This window comes from Mus caroli, chromosome 5 (genome assembly GCF_900094665.2).
Source record: "Mus caroli chromosome 5, CAROLI_EIJ_v1.1, whole genome shotgun sequence".
In the NCBI taxonomy this organism is placed as follows: Eukaryota; Metazoa; Chordata; class Mammalia; order Rodentia; family Muridae; genus Mus; species Mus caroli.
In genome coordinates, this window is record NC_034574.1 from 7,945,221 (window position 1) to 7,969,307 (window position 24,087).

Consider the following 24,087-nt stretch of genomic DNA (forward strand, 5'->3'; position numbering starts at 1 on the left):
GAGGGGAAAGGGAATGAAGAGAGAAGAGACAGACAGGGAGACAGGGTAAGAGAATAAGAGAGAAGGAAAATAGAAATATAGGAAAGTAAGAGAGTGAGGCAGGGCAAACAGCCCTTCATAGTGAGTCGGGCACACTGGCTGCAGCCAGGTTACTGTGGGGGAGGACCTTAGAAGGAGTGCTAATGGCAGTACTTTAGGGATGGGTAAGAGGACCCCACAGGTAAAAACCGCTTGCCACCAAGCATGAGAGCCCAATGGTTGAAGGAGAAAACTGATTTCTGCTGTGTCTCCTATAACCCCCTCCTCCGGGGAAATAAAATAAATGTTTAAAAATGCACTACAAAGTAGAGATTGAATGAGGATATTTCTGTACATTGCAGGAATCAATGTATGTCTGTAAGCTATACCCTTCAAAAGCAAATGAGAAAACAATATCACCCTTTCCCAGTTATTTACACCGTGTCGTTGCAGTAAATTGTGGTTTCTTATAAATCATTCAGGGGAAGAACTACATAACTGTTCCTACTACTAAAAATGAAAATAAAAGGGAAAATATTGATTTAATAGCAATATCAATTTAGGAGCAACTCAGTTAAATATTCACATGATATTATACTCAATAATTCTCTCAAGTGAGTTGCTGAAACAAATGTTAAAGCCACAGTGATTGACATAGAAATGGGTGAGACAGCACAAGAAAAGTACCATTATCTATTTTCTTGAAAAACTGGAGTTATAGGCACTTGTGTCTTTAGAAAAGAATGCCTGTCACAGAGACTCGTCTTCCCTTTTTCAACATCAGGCCTATTGGTATCAATTCTCTACTGCTTTCAAGGATATCAGAGACTTTCTGATACTTAGGAATCTTAAGTAAGTTCCAGGTAGCTAGACAGCCAAAAATCATTATCTCCACTGTGTTGGTTTGAATATGCTTGGCCCATAGGGAGTCATACTGTTAGGATGTGTGGCCTTGTTGGAGGAAGTATGTCACTGTGGTTTTGGGATTTGAAGCTCAGACCAGTGCTGAAGAGTCAGTTTGTCCTGACTGCAAGAAGATCAAGATATAGAATTCTCAGATCCTTCAGCGCCACATGCCTGGATGCTACCCTGCTTCCTTCCATGATGATAATAGACTACATCTCTGACCATGTAATCCATCCCCAATTAAATGTTATCTCTTGTAAGACTTGCCTTGGCCATTGTGTCTTTTCACAACAAACCTTAAGACACTACCTACTAACAATAGATAGAGAAGATCCCTTAAAAGAAAAGGCAAAGATATACATGTGTAAATCATTAGGAAAAGGTACAGAGAAGAAAACTAGCCACAATTATCTTTGTACATGGTTCCCAGGCATTCTGCCTACTCAGTCCATTTCCCTCCCCTGAACATATGACTTCAATAAATTCTCAGGCACTTTGAGAATTTTATCGATTTTCATTACAACTTAAGGTCAGTTAATATATTTGTCTAGGTCTTGTTTTACAATCAAGAGGTGAAAATGACAATACAAGGTGCTGAGAGATCCACAAAAGTTATAGTAAACACAGATTAAACCATATTTAGCATATGAAGCCAGAATTGTAATCCACAAGGTCACAAGACACACTCATAGAAACTCATGTGTGACAGCTTTGAACTTCTTTACATATTTATATGAATCTAAGTTTGCTTGCACAGAAGAAATATGGTTTATCCATTAGGATATATTGTGACTGATCCACTCATTACTAGGTCAAAACAGTTCATAAAATGTTGTCAATACCCAAGCAGGTGACTAAACACAGGCATCCTTTTTGGGTACCACCCAGATGGATCACAAGAAGCCAGACTTCCTTATCTTTACCTCTTTGTTCCTTTCATGTGCACCTTTGTCCAGAGGCTCTTACAACCCAGAGGCTGTGATAACTAGAATGGGGGCACACAGAACTGACTAGTGATCATGAGCTGCCGATTCTGACATTTCAATAATAAATTCTTTGTGTTCACAAGACCTTGACTTCTTTAGAACTTCACAAAAGCAAGTGAAGACATGACAATTTAGTATAAGAGTGATTATCTTCTTTCAGCCCTCTTCTGAGCTTAAAGTTCTCAGAGGGGATTTTGTGGATTTGCAAACAAACACAGGGTCTGGGAGCTGAATAACAAAGTCCAACTGACACTTCCTCGCAGAAGAAAGACAAAGTCTGGTGCAGAGAACTTCCGGGGATAGATTTCTCTGTTTGTTTTTATCTTTTGTTACTTAAGTGACTGGACAAGGCTTCTGGGTAGGGAGGCAAGAGCAAAGGTTACTTCGTGAAAATATTGAAACTTTTTTGTTGTTGTTGAAACTTTTAATTGTCAAGTAAAGAAAAAACAAAACAGTGTAAAAATATCTTTTTAATCAACAAATTTGGAGCTAGTAAGTTAGAATTTTCTCATCTTTACTATAGATGAAACTAAAAATAGAAGCAGAGGAAATGTTTTAATATTTGTTGACATTCTAGCCACCAGTATATTTAGAAAAGAATGATACTTTCTTAAATATGAGCACTTAAAAGCCATATGTTAGATTAGTCTGCCTTTCCATCTTCAGGGACATCAGAATTGTCAAATAGCTAGGTAGAATATTGTTTAAGCAATGCTAATCAAATAATAAACACACACAAGAGAAACTTAAGAGCAGTTATAGACATCCACGTTACTAGAGTGACATTAAAGTATGCTATGTGGTTTTCTCAAAGACAAATATAATTATTTCATTTCTTTCCTAATTACAATCTCCAAGTGCTTCTTCATTGTGTACTTAATAACACACAGGCACCTTGGCCTCATATGAAAGCCTCCCTCGGTCTTCTCCTAATTTACTTTTCTAACATTTTCCTTCACTACTTTAATTAATCCCAGTTTTCTTCTAGGTCATCTTTGTCTTGGTTCTCTAAGTATGTCATGGATTGGTCTGTCTGTTGTATTTCCCCCTAATTCCCAGCCCCTGGGCATTTCTGCAACTAATCTTTTCACGAGTACCCTGACACTGCCTGGCTTTGTAGAGACCTGGTATAAAGTCTGCCTCTTCCCACACACCTGGCTGCATTGTTTCAGTGTTCGGGCACATCAGCAGAAGCTCTGTATCCTTGGCTCTCCAAACTTGTTTAAACAACTTTGTCAATGTCATTTGTAAGGCTGGTTATTTCTTTTCTTTTTTAAAAAAATTTTTAAAAAATTTTTTTATTATCAGATATTTTCTTTATATACATTTCAAATACTATCCCGAAAGTTCCCTATACCCTCGTCCTGCCCTGCTCCCCTACCCACCCACACCCACTTGTTGGCCCTGGCATTCCCCTGTTCTGGGGCATATAAAGTTTGCAATGCCAAGGGGCCTCTCTTCCCAGTGATGGCCAACTAGGCCATCTTCTGCTACATATGCAGCTAGAGCTCGGGGGGGGGCGGGTATTGGTCAGTTCATATTGTTGTTCCACCTATAGGGTTGCAGACCCCTTCAGCTCCTTGGGTGCTTTCTCTCGCTTCTTCATTGGGCAGCCCTGTGCTCCATATTATAGATGACTGTGAGCATTCATTTCTGTGTTTGCTAGGCACTGGCATAGCCTCATACAAGACAGATATATCAGGGTCCCTTCAGCAAAATCTTTCTGACATATGCAATAGTGACTGGGTTTGGTGGCTGATTATGGGATGAATCCGTGGATGGGGTAGTCTCTGGATGTTCCCATCCTTTCATCTTAGCTCCAAACTTTGTCTCTGTAACTCCTTTCACGGGTATTTTGTTCCCTATTCTAAGGAGGAATGAAGTATCCACCCATTGGTCTTCCCTCTTCTTGATTTTCTTGTGTTTTGCAAATTGCATCTCGGGTGTTCTATGTTTCTAGGCTAATATCCACTTATCAGTGAGTGCATATCTAATGGCTTCTTTTGTGATTGGTTTACCTCACTAAGGATGATTACCTCCAGATACACCCATGTGTACAGGAATTTAAATATTCATTGTTTTTAATAGCTGAGTAGTACTCCATTGTGTAAATGTACCACATTTTCTGTATCCATTCTTTTGTTGAGGAACATCTGGGTTCTGACTATAATAAATAAGGCTGCTATGAACATAGTGGAGCATGTGTTCTTATTACCAGTTGGAACTTCTTCTGGGTATATGCCCAGGAGAGGTATTGCTGGATCTTCCAGTAGTATTATGTCCAGTTTTCTGAGGAACCTCCAGACTGACTTCAAGAGTGGTTGTAAAAGCTTGTAATCCCACCAGCAATGGAGGAGTTTTCCCCTTTCTCCACATCCTCACCAGCATCTGCTATCACCTGAATTTTTGATCTTAGCCATTCTGATTGGTATGAGGTGGAATCTCAAGGTTGTTTTGATTTGCATTTCCCTGATGATTAAGGATGTTGAGTATTTTTTCAGGTGTTTCTCAGCCATTCAGTACTCCTCAGTTGAGAATTCTTTGTTTAGATCTGTAAACCATTTTTTAATGGGGTTATTGAATTTCTGGAGTCCAGCTTCTTGAGCTCTTTGTATATATTGGATATTAGTCCCTTATCAGATTTAAGATTGGTAAAAATCCTTTCTCAGTCTGTTGGTGGCCTTTTTGTCTTATAGCCTTACAGAACCTTTGCAATTTTATGAGGTCCCATTTGTCAATTCTTTATGTAACAGCACAAGCCATTGCTGTTCTGTTTAGGAAATTTTCCCCTGTGCCGATATCTTCGAGGATTTTCCACATTTTCTCCTCTATTAATTTTAGTGTTTTACAAGGAGATAAGAATGGATCAATTCTCATTCTTCTACATGATAACTGCCAGTTGTGCCAGCACCATTTGTTGAAAATGCTGTCTTTTTTTCCACTGGATGGTTTTAACAACTGTGTCAAATATCAAGTGACCATAGGAGTGTGGATTCATTTCTGGTTGTTCAATTCTATTCCATTGATCTACCTATCTGTCACTGTATCAGTACCATGCAGTTTTTATCACAATTGCTCTGTAGTACAGCTTAATGTCAGGCATGGCGGTTCCAACAGAGGTTATTTTATTGTTGAGAATAGGTTTTGCTATCCTAGGTTTTTTTATTATTCTGGATGAATTTGCAAATTGCCCTTTCTATCTCAGTGAAGAATTGAGTTTGAATTTTGATGGAAATTGCATTGAATCTGTAGATTGCTTTTGGCAGGATAGCCAATTTGACTATATTAATCCTGCCAATCCATGAGCATGGGAGATCTTTCCATCTTCTGAGATCTTCTTCAATTTCTTTCTTCAGAGACTTGAAGTTCTTATTATACAGATCTTTCACTTCCTTAGTTAGAGTCACACCAAGGTATTTTATACTATTTGTGACTATTGTGAAGGGCGTTGCTGCTCTAATTTCTTTCTCAGTCCATTTATCCTTTGTGTAGAGAAAAGCCATTGATTTGTTTGAGTTAATTTTATATCCAGCTACTGCACTGAAGCTGTTTATCAGGTTAAAGAGTTCTCTGGTGGAATTTTGGGGGTCATTTATATACACTATCATATTATCTGCAAATAGTGATATTTTGACTTCTTCCTTTCTAATTTGTATCCCCTTGATGTCCTTTTGTTGTCGAATTGCTCTGGCTAAATCTTCAAGTACTATATTGAATAGGTAGGGAGAAAGTGGGCAGCCTTGTCTAGTCCCTGATTTTAGTGGGATTGCTTCCAGCTTCTCTCCATTTACTTTGATGTTGGCTACTGTTTTGCTGTATATTACTTTTATTATGTTTAGGTATGGGCCTTGAATTCCTGATCTTTCCAAGACTTTTATCATGAAGGGGTGTTGGATTCTGCCAAATGCTTTCTCAGCATCTAATGAGATGATCATATGTTGTTTGTCTTTGAGTTTGTTTATATAGTGGATTATGTTGATGGATTTCCGTATATCAAACCACCCCTGCATCCCTAGGATGAAGCCTACTTGGTCAGGATGGATGATCCTTTTGATATGTTCTTGGATTCGGTTTGCGAGGATTTTATTATTTTTGCATCAATATTCATAAGGGAAATTGGTCTGAAGTTCTCTTTTTTTGTTGGATCTTTGTGTGGTTTAGATATCAGAGTAATTGTGGCTTCATAGAATGAATTGGGTAGAGTACCTTCTGTTTCTGTTTTGTGGAATAGTTTGAGACGTGTTGGAATTAGGTTTTCTTTGAAGGTCTGATATAACTCTGCACTAAACCCACCTGGTCCTGGGCCTTCTTTTGGTTTGGAGACTATTCATGACTGCTTCTATTTCTTTAGGGAAAATGGGATTGTTTAGATTGTTAATCTGATCCTGATTTAACTTTGGTACCTGGTATCTGTCTAGAAAGTTGTCCATTTCATCCAGGTTTTCTAGTTTTGTTGAGTATAGCCTTTTGTAGAAGGATCTGATGGTGTTTTGGATTTCTTCAGGATCTGTTGTTATGTCTCCTTTTTCATTTCTGATTTTGTTAATTAGGATGCTGTCCCTGTGCCCTCTAGTGAGTCTGGCTAAGGGTTTATCTATCTTATTGATTTTCTCAAAGAACCAGCTCCTTGTTTGGTTGATTCTTTGAATAGTTCTTTTTGTTTCCACTTGGTTGATTTCAGCCCTGAGTTTGATTATTTCTACTCCTCTTGGGTAAATTTGCTTCCTTTAGTTCTAGAGCTTCTAGGAGTGCTGTCAGGCTGCTAGTGTAAATCTCTCTAGTTTCTTTTTGGAGGCACTCAGGGCTATGAGTTTTCCTCTTAGGAATGCTTTCATTGTGTCCTAAAATTTGGGTATGTTGTGGCTTCATTTTCAAAAACTCTAAAAAGTCTTTAATTTCATTCTTTATTTCATTCTTGACCAAGGTATCATTGAGTAGAGTGTTGTTTAATTTCCATGTGAATGTTGGCTTTCTATTATTTATGTTGTTATTGAAGATTAAACGCTGGTTATTTCTTAACTATTAAATATGTGTATTAAGCATCTAATTGAAGATAGTTATTGAAGATTAAACGCTGGTTATTTCTTAACTATTAAATATGTGTATTAAGCATCTAATTGAAGATAGTTATTGAAGATTAAACGCTGGTTATTTCTTAACTATTAAATATGTGTATTAAGCATCTAATTGAAGATAGTTATTGAAGATTAAACGCTGGTTATTTCTTAACTATTAAATATGTGTATTAAGCATCTAATTGAAGATACACCAAGAATATTCTAATAGGTGAAGAAATTAAGAACTTGATTTTCTCATGATAACTTAAAACAACTTAAATTTAAACACTATAGTTGATTTTACTATCATCAAAAGGCAGAAATTCTAAATGGCATACTTGATAAAACAAAACATCAAAAACCTCACCTAAATCCCTCCTATGTTTCTTTTGATTTTAAGCACTTTCTATGTACTTAAAAAAGCACTGTGTTTTTATTGTACATATGCATATACATATAAATATACATTTTTATGTGTAACCTCGAGCACATATACACTAACCTAAAAATATATTCTATTGTTCTAATGCCTTGGAATCATTTTAGGTTTAGAGAAAAGAGATACTTGTTGAGTGTGGTTGTTCACCCATTTAATTCCAACTCTGGGAAGTCAGGAGAAGCAGGATTTCTGCTAGATTAAGACAAAATGGTCTATATAGTGAGTTCCATTGAAGCTAGAAAGGGCTACAAAATGAGAGCCTATGTCATATTTTTACAAAGATTAACAAGTGAGAAAAAACTATGAGGTTTTATGTTTAATTTATTAAGTACATGAAGTGTACTTTTATTCAAGATCAATACCTTTTAAGTTTAAAATTATCTTTTACTTTATATTGTTATTTGTTATAATTTTAAAAAATAAATTAAGAAAATAATAATCATTACTTCATTTTTTTATATTGATCAAGAGCTATTCCTGTTGAATAGGGAAGATTTTAAATGAATGTTGTATATTGTGCAACTGTGTGCTTTATGGTAGTTTCTCTGAAGATGTGAGGCTCTCTGTTCTTCCTTCTGTGTCTTCTTTTTTCAAGAATAAATGTATATGTATGTGCACATACATACATGTATACATATGTGGACTCAGTTTTCTTGCTTCGTGTAGTCAGTCATATATTTTCTTCAGTTTGGTCTAGATTATAGACATTAAACAGCCCAGAGAAGGTAGGTGCTAGGTATTCACATATAAAGTTTGTCAATTAAGTTTTCATTAACTTTTCTAAAAATTAGAATGAAGAAAGACAAAAGATTTAGTTAAATATAAGTAAACTGATAGAAACTAAATCTAAGAATATTTTTATTGAAATAAAATGTTTAATGTGTACATTCCATGAATCATCTGCATTTTATTTATTATGAGCAACATAAAAAGCTAACTTACTCAAATACATTTTTTAAGTCTTATAAACAGTATACAAAGGAACATAATTCTGTTTATCCTATTTGTTTGATATGGATATTTATATTTGTCTTGATGTTTAAAACCATTTTAAATAAAAGTTACTTTTGAGTAGAAGTTTTATGCCGATTAATATTCAAAATTATTTTCTTATGTATGTGTATACTTATGTTTCCTTGATGTTTAATTAGTAATACATCAGTTTAAGAAAGACTACTTTTAACTCTATAATGAATCCTTTTTTAAAAACATTAAAATAAATACATAAATGATACATAAGTCTTTCTAATGGATATTGAACTCAAGTTGTCTCGCAGTATACTAAATATAGTATGCAAAATTTTCCATCTGATCATCAAAATAACTGAATTTCAAGTCATTAATCATATTTGGTCAATGACAAACTAGAAATGTATTAGCATTTTCTAAGTCATGAAACAAAACCTTGGCAGACATAGGATTGATCCCAGCCTGCTTTGATTACTGCAGTTTTGCGTGCATTAACTCATTCATGAGAGTTAAACTGCTTGCATTGCATTCACTTAAGCATAGGACAACTTTTACGGTTGAGTGAAAGCCTTTCCATCACGGAGGAGTTGAAGTACATATTAAGGCTTCATGCCTTGTAAAGGTAATATTAATAAGACACTACCTGTAATGCCTACTGGTCCTGTTAGATATAGATTCGTATTGGTAACTTTTTAACTTTTCTGTTTTCTGTTCTTTTAGAATGATGTAGGTGGGCAACGAAGTCTGATAAACAAATGGACAACTTTTCTAAAGGCAAGACTGATTTGCTCGATTCCTGGAAGCGATGGGGCAGATACCCATTTTGATGAACTCCGTAAGTCGCATATCCATTGTTTCTTAGAAAAGCGTAACTACTTCATTGAGTGATTCAACATTTATTTTATTTTAGCATCAGATACTCAGATACACACAAACACACACACAGCCTGAGGGAATTGTTCTTTACTAAATTGACATCGGCACAGGTGAAGCCTTCGTCCTCAGTATAGATGTACAATATAATGAAGTATTCATGTATCTGAAAGATTCTCAAATTAAATGAAGAAAGCAAAATTATAGTAATGAGAGGTGATGCGATTAGACAGTCTATCCACCCAATCCTTTTCTTTTTCCTGGTTTGGAGCAACAGGGAGGAAGTTTGTATTCCTTGTTCTGATGATGCCCTCTGCTGGGGAATGTGGAAGACTTGATCATTATCATCGGACTCAGATCCTTCAGAGAGGCTCCAAACAGATTTCTTTCTTTTCTTTTCTTTTCTTTTCTTTTCTTTTCTTTTCTTTTCTTTTCTTTTCTTTTCTTTTCTTTTCTTTTCTTTTCTTTTCTTCTTTTCTTTTCTTTTCTTTTCTTTTCTTTTCTTTTCTTTTCCTTTCCTTTCCTTTCCTTTTCCTTTTCTTTACCTTTTCTTTTCTTTTTTCCTTCCTTCTTTTCTTTCTTTCTTTCTTTCTTGTTGTTGCTCCTCTTAAATTTAGTTCTGGAAAGATATTAGTTGCATATAAAGTCAACATTATTAACTTCCTATGTGTTAATTTTTTATGAAACATACAAAATGAATAAGTCCTCCAATTACTCCCTAAGTATTATGTGATTTATTCATATTGAAAATAAACACATCTGTATCTCACATAATCCTCTAAAACATTCTAATACTTCTTCCCTATCAGTGCTGTATTCACTACATATGCATGCAGCTAGTTTCATATGAAACATTATCTTGAAGCCATCACAGCACAACATGTTTTTAAACTGGTGAGTAATATCTTCTCCCAGTCTGTGGTTTTGATTTTATATGAAGTCACATATTCTTAATTGGAAAGAGTCATGAAGACTGCCAACTGAGTCATTTCTTTTATATTTGTTTGAAGTATACCAATAAAGGTTATGTCACATAATTGGTAAGAAAGCTTTTACCCTTAATTCCTTAATATTGTAGTGATTCATCATTATTTTATTATATACTTAGAGTTCATAAAGTATTATAAATTATTAAAAGACAATAGTAATACTGTAAAACAAATATGTGATAAATAATTATTTTTCAATTAACAGAAGATATTTACTTACTCCCTACGAGAGATGAAAGAAATCCTGTAGTATATGGAGTCTTTACCACAACCAGGTAGGTTGAACACAATGCTCTTTTTAAAGTTTTTTTGTAAATGTCTGAAGAGTTGTATTGTAAGGAACTGGGGTATAGGATCATGAGACTTTGCTAGGCAATTCCAGAATCCAAAAGGCAGGCTGCTGAGAAAAGGCAGGGAAGTTGAATTCTCAGCGTGGCCCAAGATTTCAACAGCAGAATCTGTAGATATGTATAACTTATGACCTGACTCAGTTCACCCAGATTATTGAAGATAATCTCCCTAACATCAAATGACCGTGTCTTTTGATCATATCTATTAAATGCATTCATATTAGTAATTAACCTCGTGTTTGAATAGTTGGAGACACACCAGAAAGGCCACCAAAGTGAATGTGGTTTGTCTGTGGTAGATAATGAGGCTCTCTGGCGCTATGCCAAACTCTCACACCTGGCTAGTCTAAAGGCACTCTATTCTGTATTTTCTTACTTCAAGCTTTAAAAAGCAGTGTGTGTGTGTGTGTGTGTGTGTGTGTGTGTGTGTGTGTGTGTGTGAGATGTTTATGTCTTTGTTTCTGTGGGTATTTAAACTTGTGTGTGGATGTCCATAAAGACCAGAATAGGACATGTGATACTTTAGAATTTGATTTACAGGCAGCTATCAACTGCCTAAAGTGGATGTTGGGAAACTAAACTCTAATACTCTGCAAAAGCAACAAGTACTTTTAACCCTGAGTCATCTCTTCTGCCCTACAGAGAATGCATTTATTCCTTGAAAACTTGCTTGCATATAAGTCAAGTAGTTATTTGCTTGTTTCCCTGGCAGTCATAGGCTAATACCGATGCTCTAACCTACACACACAGCCCCAAACTAGCATAGTTATATTAGATACTTTTCTTATCACTCTAACTGAATATCCCAGAGGACACTTATAAGAAAAATGTATCTCCCTCCAAAGATTTAATCTACTATGGTAAAGCAGGCATGCCCCGGGAGCTTTCTCACACTTGAGATTTTAAAGCAAAGCAAACCTGGGCCAGAAGCAGAGTTGAGGTGTAATCTTCAAGGCCTACTTCCAGGGAAACACTTTCTCCAGTGAGGTTCCACCTCCCCAAATAGTACTAACTACTTAGGACCAGTTATTTAAAACCAAGAGCATGTTAGGGATACCTCCTGTTCACACTATAACAATAGCTAGAGGTTCTTTTAAATTTTCCTTCATAGTTGCATAGCACACATATCTTTACCATTTCACCTTGGTTTTCTCATTTCTTAGAAGTCTATTCCTGCCTGTTCCTTTTACATCAGCATGGTTGCCTCTATCCCAATTACCACAGATAATTTTTACCCAGTCCCCTGAACATCCATATTGTTTTTAGTCTACTTTTGCTACACATGATTCAGTGACTCATCTAACCTCTGGCCACTGCACATATGAGTAAGCATATCTCCAAAATGAAGTCACAGGATAAAATTGTTAGATACCAAAAGCATATATATGTAATACTCATAATTAATGCTTTCTATATGTGTGGCCGAAGAGGTTGTACAAAGGAAACAAATAAATCAAGGACTGAATTCATTGACAAAGCTCTAATGCATCATAAGATAGTGCATTCTTGACTTAGAACCTTATCATATCGCAAACTATCCTATCTGTACCCCTTTGTGAACTTGAACAGGTAGACATGGTTGTTCTGACAATTCCACTAACTTACCCTTTACGATAAGTTGGATAAGTTGCTAGTTCCTATCAACAACGCCTGTCTGAAGGTTTCCTCGTCTTTATACCTATATTCTCATCTGATTTTCGCCTTTTACATATCACTGATGCTCTACCTTGACTTCGATGAGATTGTAGAGGCACCCACAAATCTCTTTTAAAGGTGTGTTCCCTACTGTCTTCGTCCTATTTAATTTGATGACTAATGTTTGGTGTGTTAAAAGTACACAGCCACTTCCAGTGAATGCCTGGAACACTTTTCAGTTTTGCATATATCGTCCCATAACTCTTTATCATTGTGCGTTGGCATTAGCACTGGAGGACTTTGAGGTATTGCTATCGACAAGGATAGAAATGACTCTGGTATCTTCCTTTAAATAAAATCTTGCAGTTTTTAGCTTTTTTTTTTCTGTAGCAAGATGAGGAGAAATTGCCTATGGACTCAGAATACATTATAAAATAGTATTTGATTAATTATGAAACTGAAGATGGAAATATTTTAATATGGGCATTAACAAGACAGCCTAAGAGCTGCATTTTGGGAATCAATTTTTCTATTCATGTGCAATGCATTACAAAAGGATACAAGAGGAGCAATTGCCTGTAGTGGTTCAAGTGTCTCAGCTTTAGTTTTCTTGGCCTGTTTCCATCCAAAATCTTGCTTTGAAGTCAATGTGTTCCACACACAAGATTTAGATATGTGCAAGGGAGACAGAGCCCCAAGATAGTGCTTTAATTTTTTTCTTTTCCTATCAAGTTTCTGCCCACCCAGAGTGTGAAGTTACACGTCTTTGTTCCTGGTGTTCTTTGTTGTTTTATTTTTAATGCTGCCATGAAGACTGATGTAATTTTGGAATTCAAGTCATATCCTTTATCTAGTAAGAAAAAAATTTAATTAACCTTTAAAAATGGTGCATTATTTCTTTAAAATATAATATGCAGATATATCACTATTATCACAGTATCACTTTCCTCCTAGATACCTGCTTACCATTACCTTCTAAAGCTTCTCACTTATAATCATTCCAAGAATATTAATGACTGAGCTTCTCATGCTAAAGAATGATTAGCTTGTTTGTGTAAAGTCAGGATGATGTCATTTGGTCAGAAAGGTTCATCTTAATTTTAAGAACAGTCTTTGCAGAATGTCTTAGCCTTAAAGGAAATGCATTTTGCTTTCCAGAAATATAGCAAGAAAGAAATGCCAGATGTGTCCTAATTATTGTCATCTCTGTTTTGTAGAATTTCAGAATTCCTGTGGAAGTTTTACATGCTTAGTATTCCTGTTGAAACCACAGGGTTGTGATCATATTCAGTATTAAGTAGATGGCTATAATTCATAATTCCTAAAATAAAAATCATTTTAACAAAATCATGTGAACAATACATTCAATGTCAAAATCTGGTATGTGCAATCACTTTGAATAGATGGATAATGGAAAGGAAGGTGGCTCAGTCAGTATTCACACTTGTCACACAAACCTAACACCATTAGTTTTGTCCCCTCAACACATACTTGAAGATTATAATGAAATTTGCCATTCACCCAGAATTACATGTCATATACAAACAATACAATAATAACAAATATAATAAAACATTTCAAAAGACAGATAAATGATCCTGTTTTTCTTGCATCCAAATATTTTAAACATAATTTAATTTTATATTTAAGTGCTTTATAAGTATAATGATTTTAAAATTAAACAATATGTGAGTAAGAATCATATCTAATCATTTCTACAATATAGTTTTTCTAGATCAATGTTACTTAACCTGAGGGTCATGATATCTTTGGGAGTCAAAGGACCCTTTTACAGGGGTCACACATTAGATATTCTACATATCAGATATTTACATTATAACGAATAACTAACAAAATTAGTTATGATGGAGCAATAAAAATAATTTTATGGTTGAGTGTCACCACTACATGAAGAACTATATTAAAGGGTCACGGCATTGAGAAGGTTGAGAACCACTGTACCAAATGTTTCCTACTAAAAATTTGGTGTCAGTGTGGACATTACCTCTTCCATGGTGATTCCTGATAATGCATTTGGCGGCCCATTTCCGATGTAGGCTTCCCTTCCCTACCTGTCAGGTAGTTACCATCATCACGTCAGTCAGGATTACTTGCCTATAAGCTCCTTCAAGGCACAGACACATATTTCTGCAGTGCCTGTCAACAGCAGTGTGCGACACATTTTCCACACATCTCTTAGGGGCAGATATGTGTTCAGCGGGAGAATGAATGGGTCACCTTCCTCTCTTTCAGCTCCATCTTCAAAGGCTCTGCTGTCTGTGTGTACAGCATGGCTGATATCCGAGCAGTCTTTAATGGTCCCTATGCTCATAAGGAAAGTGCTGACCACCGCTGGGTGCAATATGATGGAAGGATACCTTACCCCCGACCTGGAACGGTATGTACCCAGCAAAACCTGAAGTATTTTTCTAATTCCATATCCAATTCCTAATTCTATTATTACCAACTATGACGCTTTTAAAGCCACATGTGCTGTTGATTTTGAAACAATTATCTGTTTATGGTGCTATGTTAGTATTTCCATTATTCAAATGAAGTTAAAGAATATTGAATGATAATTTTAAGTACTAAAGAACACACTGGACTATGTTGTGATGCATTACAAAATGTAACTCAGATATATCAATTTAGTTGTATATAATGCAAATTTTACAAATTGGATGAAAATGCCAACTGAGAAATTGTTTTGTTCATACATGTCTGTGTATATCTTCCATACATCTCTAAAGTGTCTTAGTGTCTGGCTCTTTATTTTTTAAGACTTGATTCTTTAAAATGGTTCATTTAAATGACTTAGTCCAAAATTATTTTCAAATGGTACAAACCATATTTAAAGATAGATGATTAAAAGTAGAATGTTTTTAGAATTTATACATTTGCTTAAAAATAAAAAACCAAAAAACAAAACAGGAGCTTGGGAGATGCTTCATGTAGCTGTGCAATCAGAAGGACCAGTGTTTAGATGCCTAGAAATTGAATAAAAAGCTGGATGCTGTAGTGCACACCCGTGATCCCACTGTGGGTGCTGTAGTGCACGCCCATGATCCCACTGTGGAGGAGGAAGAGATAGGAAGATCTCTTGGGCTTTCTGTCCAACCAATCCATCCAAATGCCTGAACTTCAGGATCAGTGAGAGGTACTGTCTTCCAAAATAAGGCATACAACAATCGAAGAAGACACCACATTGATACTGGCCTTCACATAAAGAAGCACAGTTAAACATGTGAATGCAGACATGCACACACATATAGATGCACAAAAATAACTGAAGTTCACACCTCTGTATATGCATGGTAAATGAAAGGTTCTTCAAAACTTAATATCAAGGAGGTTAGTGTCCTGTATATCTATTTAGATATTATTCTAAATATTTCCACCAAGAAATTTAAAAATAATATCAAAAGGAAATTTGCAATTGATATATATTATACTTGGTATTTACTTTTCGTGTTTATTTTTAGAGGGGAAATAATTGGTTCTAGGACTTTCTTCTATTCCTTGTTTCCTGTTACATAGCATAATTAAATTTGTTTTATTTTGCAACTATTTGTATTTTCCTCTCATTATTTCTCAATATAAATTTGTTTCTGGGATGTTCTGTCTTGATTACTAGATATTTACTATTTTTAAGGATATCTATATATTTATATTACTTACTATTTTGTCTTTGTAAAGAGGGACTTAATCTTTCCAATTAGTCTAATGTAGTCCAACATTGCAAGAACTTTCTGGAGAAAATGAGAAAGCACCAGAGATAGCCCATTGAGAGACCACAGAAATTTTTACATCTACATCTAGCTTCCAGAATCAGTGAGGTTTGCCAGTGTCACTTCTGTGAGAGGTTACTTTCAGGAGCCAGGGTGACTATTGGACAGCCCCACCTTATAGTGATGACTCAAAAAGCCACATTTCTGGAGCTCCAGGGAAAAGTTGCAGGTAGCTTTTCTTAAGTCTTCTCTTGGCCAGTAATTCTTTCCTGCTGACTGAACCCTGAGAGGGGCTGTATGGATCAGCTAAGTCATCAGAGCTCCTACAGTTTGATAAGTTTTATGAGCTTCCTGCACTGTATGGGCCAAAATCCTTCCTTCAGGCGGGAATGTCCTAATGAGCTATTTCCATTGAAATAGCTACACTAATGCTTAGGTTAGTCTGGAGGTCCAGTCCTTATGTATTCCAGGGTAGCCTTGTACTGCTGTAGTCTCACTGTATCTGTTAATTCCATCTTGGAAGAATAAGATTACTACCGCAACTTTTTAGCTAAGTTTGAAGCAAGTTTTACTCAATATTGTCCAGGATGATGGACACCTAATAGGTCCATACCAGGATTTCCAGAGAATGGCCCTGAATTACGTTAATTCAGTGCTTATAAAGAGAAACACCAAAATACTGCATGCTTCCCATATTTGTCCAATCCGAGGCAAGTATTCATCCTGATATGCTTTGTGTCTGTGCACCTCCATCCTACATGTGATCATGCACACCCTGGGCAGTTGGGGCAATCCACCTTATTTACAGAAGTGAAAACTTGTGGTATGTTATCTTATATGAATAGCCTCGAGCATTCCAGGAAGTTACCTGTCCTTGGGAAAGTGGGGCTTAAAGGTTTATCTGTCCTTAGGAAAGCTGGCTTACAAGTTAGAGATATTTTTGTTTTTATATATCTCTTAAGCACATTAATTAAATCTTAAAACATAACATTAGCTCTTACAAATCTAACTCCCAGTTGTTGGGATTATATGACAGCCACCATTATCAGCCTGTGGAAATAATTTTTTCAAATATTACAATTTTTTAACAGTCACATTTTAATTTCTCTCATTTTTATTATGAACAGAACAAGGAATCTGTCATATGGCTTATTAAATTTTTATGTTTGCAAAACATTACCATGCAGCACAGGGTAATCGTTGTACAACAGGCATGCAGAGCTCATACTTCTTGCCTGAAAAGTTGTTCCCATAGTTTTTTCCTAGCTCTCTTTATTTTCTTTTACCTATGCTGTGATAGCCACTTTATTGTTCTTTGGTTCTATAAATTGTACCTCAGTACCTTATATAGTAAGTAAGTAACAGACTTTCTGGGAATAGACTGCTTACTCAAGGTCATCCAAGGTCATCCTGAAAGCTTTTTCATGCTACATATTGTAGAACTACTTTCCCCTTTATGGCTAATAGCATTCCAGAGATGTGTGTGTGTGTGTGTGTGTTCATGTGTGCATTTATTATCCATCTGTCAATCAGGATACATATCTTTGCTAGTTTGAATACTACTGCAATAAACCTAGGAATGATACCACTTTTAGGTACTGACCTGAATTCAAGCCATTGCAGTCCTCCTTCCCCCAGTCATTTAAGATTATAAGTGGAAGGATTTGGGATTGGGGCAATCTACATTAATTGCAATAAATAATTTTCATACAAAGACATGCTCACTGAATTTTGTCACACTCACTAATTGAACACAATTATCAAAATGACTACATACCATTATTTAATTGTTACATTGGTTTCTAGTTATAATGTAAGTAAAAGAAACTGCAGTGAGGTTTCTGTCACTCTTTTCTCAGTTACTGCCTGAAAATGCTGTAAATATTATAGAAAGCAGACAAAAGATTCTTATATATGATACTTCTAAGCATGTAGCCACTACTATGAGATGGCAATAAGTAACTCCCACAAAATCAGAAAATGCATATGTTAGTGTTTTTCATCAGTAATAAAAGAACCAAAATATGTCATGTGCCCCAGTACAGGGGAATGCCAGGGCCAGGAAGCAGGAGTGTGTGGGTTGGGAAGCAGGGTGGGGGGAGGGTATAGGGGAATTTCGGAGAGGAAACTAGGAAAGGGGATAGCATTTGAAATGTAAATGAAGAACATATCTAATAAAAATAAAAAAAACAAAATATTTCAATATACTAGTCTCTAATGCTGTGTACTCAAACTAGCTATTACCAAATTTTAAGATAAAATGATAAAAGGATGCAGAGGGTTTAACTTCTTTGTTTCCTTGCTTATTTGCTTATTTTCAATGAATGCTTATTATTTTATTAGCTTATAATGATTATCTTATTTTTTTTAATTTTATTTTGATTATAATTCATTTTTTATACTCCATATTCCATTCCCCATCTCTCCCCATCCACCCTGACTGCTCCACATCCCACACCTCCTCCCCACCCCACATGGATGCCCCCACCTGACCTCTAAACGGTGGGGGGCCTCCAATCTCTTGAGGATTAGGTGCATCATCTCTGAATGAACACAGACCTGTAAGTCCTCAACTGTATGTGTGTTGGGGGCCTTGTGAAAATCTGTTGTGCAAGTTCTTGTGCTAAATGAACTTTACCACTTTAAGTAACCACATTCATAAAATCAGTGAAATTAAGTTTCACAGACTATCAAGTGACGGCTCTTGTAAAATTTGAGAATGTAAGAATTGGAATGAGTGATAAAGACATCATAACTCACTCCCTTATTACACTGGAGGAAACTGGTGTCCAGAATGATTAAATCGCATGCCCACTCTCATATTACCCAGCCAGCAGAATGGAAGTGTGGTGCTGCTGGGTAGAGTTTGATGATCACTCTTTTTCTCATTTTTTGATATAATTTTTATGTCTTTCTTAATGTTTCCCTGGTGAATATATTCCTGCATAACCTACACAAAGTTAGTTTTATTTATTTTATATCATCTCCTGCCACACATATCTGTGTTTATTAAAAGTACAAAATTACAGTTATTTTCTTTTTTCCTCCAATTCAAAACATTTATTCAAAGTTATATCTCAATATATCTTATGGCTCAAACATTTTCATATGTATATACATGATATCTCACTACAGGTTTTTTGTCATTGTTGTTTTGAGGCAGGGTCTTATATATCCCAAATAAGCCTGAAACTTACTATATATTCAAAGATGGCTTGAATTCCTGACCTTCCTGCCTTTCTCTCCCAAGTGCTAGGATGACAGATCTGTGCTAACCCACCCGGCATACTTCATACTTTCTTAGCTCACCACAGTGTTGATTATTTCACACAGTTGTATTTGAGAAAAACATCAATGGGCATCCATTCATGTTTGCTCATGGACTCATAACTTTTAAGGTGGTAGGTTTCTACTAAGTTAGACTTCAGTTACATGAATACCTGCATGCATAGTGCTACTTTCTAAGAAACAACAACAACAGCAACAACAACTTCTTCTATTACAATCATGAACTGTATCATTACGGCCTGGTCTATCCTCTATATAAGTATAATGAAGCGCTGTAGCCCTACAACACTTGACATTTTTATTCTAAAATAGCAAAATGTTTCTAACTTAAATGAGATTTGCTAACTATAGGGTTTATTTTCTATACATCAGCTAGAGCCTTTGCTTTTATATTTTCTGCATCCATATTACCTTTATAATTGAACTCTGAATTGATATTCCAGTATGGACCTCAGTTAAGTATTTACTGGCATGAAGTCACTCCCACCTTACTTAATTTTCTTGGCTTTGGTTTAATGTACCAAGGCCAAATCTCAACTCCTGGTCCACAGTGCTCTATGTTAATAAATCTGCACACTCACAGATATTTTACCTTGGTGACTCTTCTGCCCTCTGGTGTCTGAAATGAGCAACTGAACAAACTAGGTTTTCTTTTTTTTCCCCATTTTTTTTTTGATTTTTAATATTTTTATTACATATTTTCCTCAATTACATTTCCAATGCTATCCCAAAAGTCCCCCATACCGCCCCCCACTTCCCTACCCACCCATTCCCATTCTTTTGGCCCTGGCATTCCCCTATATTGGGGCATGTAAAGTTTTTAGATGAATTTTTAGAATCTTTACTGTCCTGCTTGGTTTAGTGCTGTGAAATTCCAATTGAGAAAAAAAAAAGAAGAAGAAGAAAAAAGAAAAGAAAAGAAAAGAAAAGAAGAGGAGAGGAGAGGAGAGGAGAGGAGAGGAGAGGAGAGGAGAAAGAAAGAAAGGCACAAATCAGACATGGAAACCAAATTGGAGAAAGCTAATAGTCTAAATAAAAAACACCTCATTCTAAGGAGGGTTTGAAAAGAAGTATTTTGATTTTAATAATTGATTTCTTATAAATTTCTTATAAATTTAATACAGATTTTTGTAAATAAAGAGTATATTTTACAGGTATTCTATGTTGACAAGGGCTTTGTGTGTGTGCACATATGTGCATGTGTGTGCACTTGTGTGTGTGCCCATGTGTGTGCTCACCTGTGTGTGCTGTGTTTATTTTGTATGTGTTATATGTGCACATGTGTGAATGTGTGTCTGGAAGTCTGAGATTGGCATCCAGTGTCCTCCTCTATTGTTCTTGGTATGGTATGTTATTATTTTGGAGACAGAGTTGCTGGGTGAATCTGGAGTTCACCAATTTGGCAAGTTTATGTGGTAACTTGCTAGTGAACCCCCTCCTCTGCCTCCGTTGCACCAGAACATGGTTGCAGTCATGTTCACACATACCTGTTTTTTGTTTGCTTTTTTGTTTTGTTTTGTTTTATGTGGTATGAGGGATTGAAACTCAGATCCCTCTGCTTCTGCGGCAAGCACTTTACAGATTAAGTTATCCTCCCCATCCTGATAAGGCATTTTAATAATTTGCATTGCACAGTGCTCGATGGATTTCAGCTTTAAATCATTCTTCTGTCAAAAGCTGAAATACATCATGTAGATGTATAGGAAACATGATTCACTACCCTTAAACGAGTTTGCCCCAGTTTTCAGATTTTGTAAAAATGCTAATTCCCATATAATTTCTTTCGAATGTCTACTGCTGTTACTGTCAAATTGTCCTGCTTCATATTCAATTATCAAAGCACATGATTATTCTAACTAACCCTGCTTTATTGGTGGACACTGAAAGGCGTCCTGGGTACTGTCAATGATTCTATCTTCTCCCTCTGCCAGGCAGACACTGCTCAACTATAAGTGATGAATCACTGAGAGTTTTGTGAATTCCTTGGGTGGAAAGTTTTCAGCGGAGCCATACCTCAAGAAACACAATTTCTAAAACCTGATGGTGCTGAGGATTTTCACAAAACAGCCATCGCTACCATTGCTATAACTAACTAGATCTGGGATCTCTCAAAAAACAGTGATTTAAAGATGTATTTACCTTGTTCACTGGATATCAGCACAACTTTAGTTTCTGAACTAGGGTTTCCAATTCTCAAGCTACTCACTCTATCTAATTGTATTTTGATTGATCTGTTAGAGAAATTCCTGCAAGGGAATGGGAATCCGAAGCGGGGTAACACTTAAAACATTTAAATTCCTTAAATTAAGTTTTGTATAGTTTGTCATGCCCGAATGGCTACATATTTGGGCAAATCCCTCCTCTACATCTTTAATATCCAATACAATGTCTTTCTTTGCAAAATTTATTTCAGACTGTTGCCTAGATGACTAAGGGGGATAAGATTCACTTTAGAAAATCTGCATTTTCAAATAATAATAAAAATCAGATAACCTTTACATAAAACACATAAAGTTTTCTGCTTCATTTCTCAGTCTGCCCCAATAGGAGACTTGGTCTTTCCTCTTGTGCCATGCCTTCCTTCACGTTAGCCATTGCTCTGACTTGTGTAAAGAAATTGTGACAAGGAGAAAACAGAAAGCAGCACCCGCATGGAGCAGATAAGCAGCTGCCTGGTGCCTTGCCATGGCAAGGTTTTCTCACAGCATCAAAACCCACTTTTCTTCTCTCCTTATCCATTGCTTCCTGCTGCCCTCCTGAAGGCCCTGCTCAGCCACCCAGCCAGACATGCCAAACAGCACAGAATCACACCTGGCTAACTCCAGCTGTCTGACATAGACAGCAGGCCAGCTGCTGTGAGCTGCACCCTGGCATCTCAGAGTTTGTCTAGGCCTCATCTCTTTTGTCTTAAGCTTTTGCCATATATCCTGCAATGTGTTGGCAGTTTAAAGTCTGACTGTAAGTTTTCTGTTCCAATTTTGTATTCTCTCAAAGTTTAAACTGTTGTAAGAGGTTTTAAGAGGAGTAAGAAAAACACAATAAGCCAGAATTCCTTCTTTTCATAGGAGCCAAGTAAATGCTAGGAAACCACAGGAAGAAACAGGAGATCCTATGGAGGATGGGCTATTTAGAGGAATTATGAAAATAGTCACAAATTTCAAAGAATATACACATACCCACACTACCACCTAGGGTATACAGCTTCAGTGCGATCCTTGAAGGAAAATTAATAGCCAAATACGGCTTTTCCTCGATGGGGTATTTCTTTATACTGTTTGTTTCCCCTTCATGGGACTTTCATTCCTATTTTGCCTGAATAGTTGCTGGATGGAATGTACTAAATCAGCACTAATGGGTTCATACTGTCCTACCTTCAACCTCGGGGAGTAACACTCCTAAACCAATTTCACTTGTGTAATCATAACGGCGAGGGCCTGCAATCACTCCTAGCAACGAGGGGTCAAAGTTCTCAGCAGAACACTGGCCACATGCCACAGGGAAAGCTGCCATAAGAAGAAAATATATTTCCAAAAGTCTTCCTGTACCTGTCAATAGAAACCAGGTTTCTCTTTCCCCTCTCTTGTTATCTCTTAGTTTTTATCCTTTTCTGTGAGAAGCAAGCTGTGAGGAGAGCTGGCAGCAGCAGGTTTGCTAAATGCTTATTATATCTTATTTAGTAGCACTCGCTTCCAGGGGAACATCTGTTTTTAAATTTCATAACAAAAAACTGTGGCTTGACTATCATGAATTTCTGAATTTTGAAATTCTGATTACTGTGTACCTACAGCTACAAAGTCTGAGGATTTTTGTTGTTGTTGTTTCGTTTCCTTTAAAAAAAATTATTAACTCGAAGGACTTTTTCCAACATATCATACAGTCAAAATCTTGCTTTTAGTGTTAAATCAATCAGACTGACCTGACGATGTTCTGAGACATGTGCCTTCTGGGAATGCCTTTGAGTAAGTCTCCAATGTACAGACTAGACTTGGGAAAGAGCACAGTGTTATCTATGTTGATATACATTTCCAGTCTCAGTACACTTAACAAAGGGCTCCTTCCTCTATTAAGCTTACTGACTCTCTGTGGATGAGGTAAATGCACAAAACAGTGATGGACACACAGACTTTGCCCGCCTTCAGTGGCAGAGATGCTAAATGAATACCAAACAAGCTCATGATGTAGGACATTTCTATTCTCCTTCACACAGACCTAGGACAAACAAAACAAAACAAAACAAAACAAACAAACAGAAAACAAAAAAACCAAAAGCAAACAAACAAACAAAAAAGAAACGAAAAAAGAATTGACATTGGGAAAGGGTCAATTTCTTAATAATAGACATTCAAGACTTCTGTAAAGATAAATATTCTCTAATTAGTTAAAAGATGACTATCAAGTCTTTAAAATTGTTTGTGCAACCTCTTTGGTGGACATTCTCCTTTATAATGGATCACTATGGTTGTATTGGCATGAAATCTGGAGGGATAGCTATTTACCATTTAGTCCAGGATCTTCAGCTAACAATGCACCTTTGACTCCTGAGGGGACGGCCTTGAAGCTTTGGCGGGAATCTAATTGGTCCCTAACTTAATGCCTCTGTTCAGTGGAAGTGTCATTTTGTGTTATCACTTTTCAGAAAACTTTGATTTGTGTTTAGCTTTTGTTCTTATTTTATTTCGATACTATCAAAAGAACTTTAATATAGGTTTTATCTGATGTCATAAATCTTATTTTATATACTTGTAGTGATTAAGTATAATTTTTATTCCAAATAGTCATTTGTCTAAGAAGAATTAAAATGTGATGTTATCCTTCTATTAAAGACAACTTCCTAGGATGCCATTTTTGA

The 24,087-nt window shown here is 36.1% G+C and overlaps 1 protein-coding gene across 1 annotated transcript in view; it reads left to right on the plus strand.

Annotated features, from left to right (window-relative positions):
* The window catches only part of Sema3d (semaphorin 3D), a 186,624-nt gene that overhangs the window by 139,362 nt on the left and 23,175 nt on the right, over nucleotides 1-24,087 (plus strand). Inside the window, exons 9-11 of the mRNA XM_021162841.1 lie at nucleotides 9,096-9,210; nucleotides 10,443-10,512; nucleotides 14,476-14,620. Of these exons, the coding sequence (XP_021018500.1) occupies nucleotides 9,096-9,210; nucleotides 10,443-10,512; nucleotides 14,476-14,620 (330 nt within the window). The remainder of the gene's footprint in view (nucleotides 1-9,095; nucleotides 9,211-10,442; nucleotides 10,513-14,475; nucleotides 14,621-24,087) is intronic.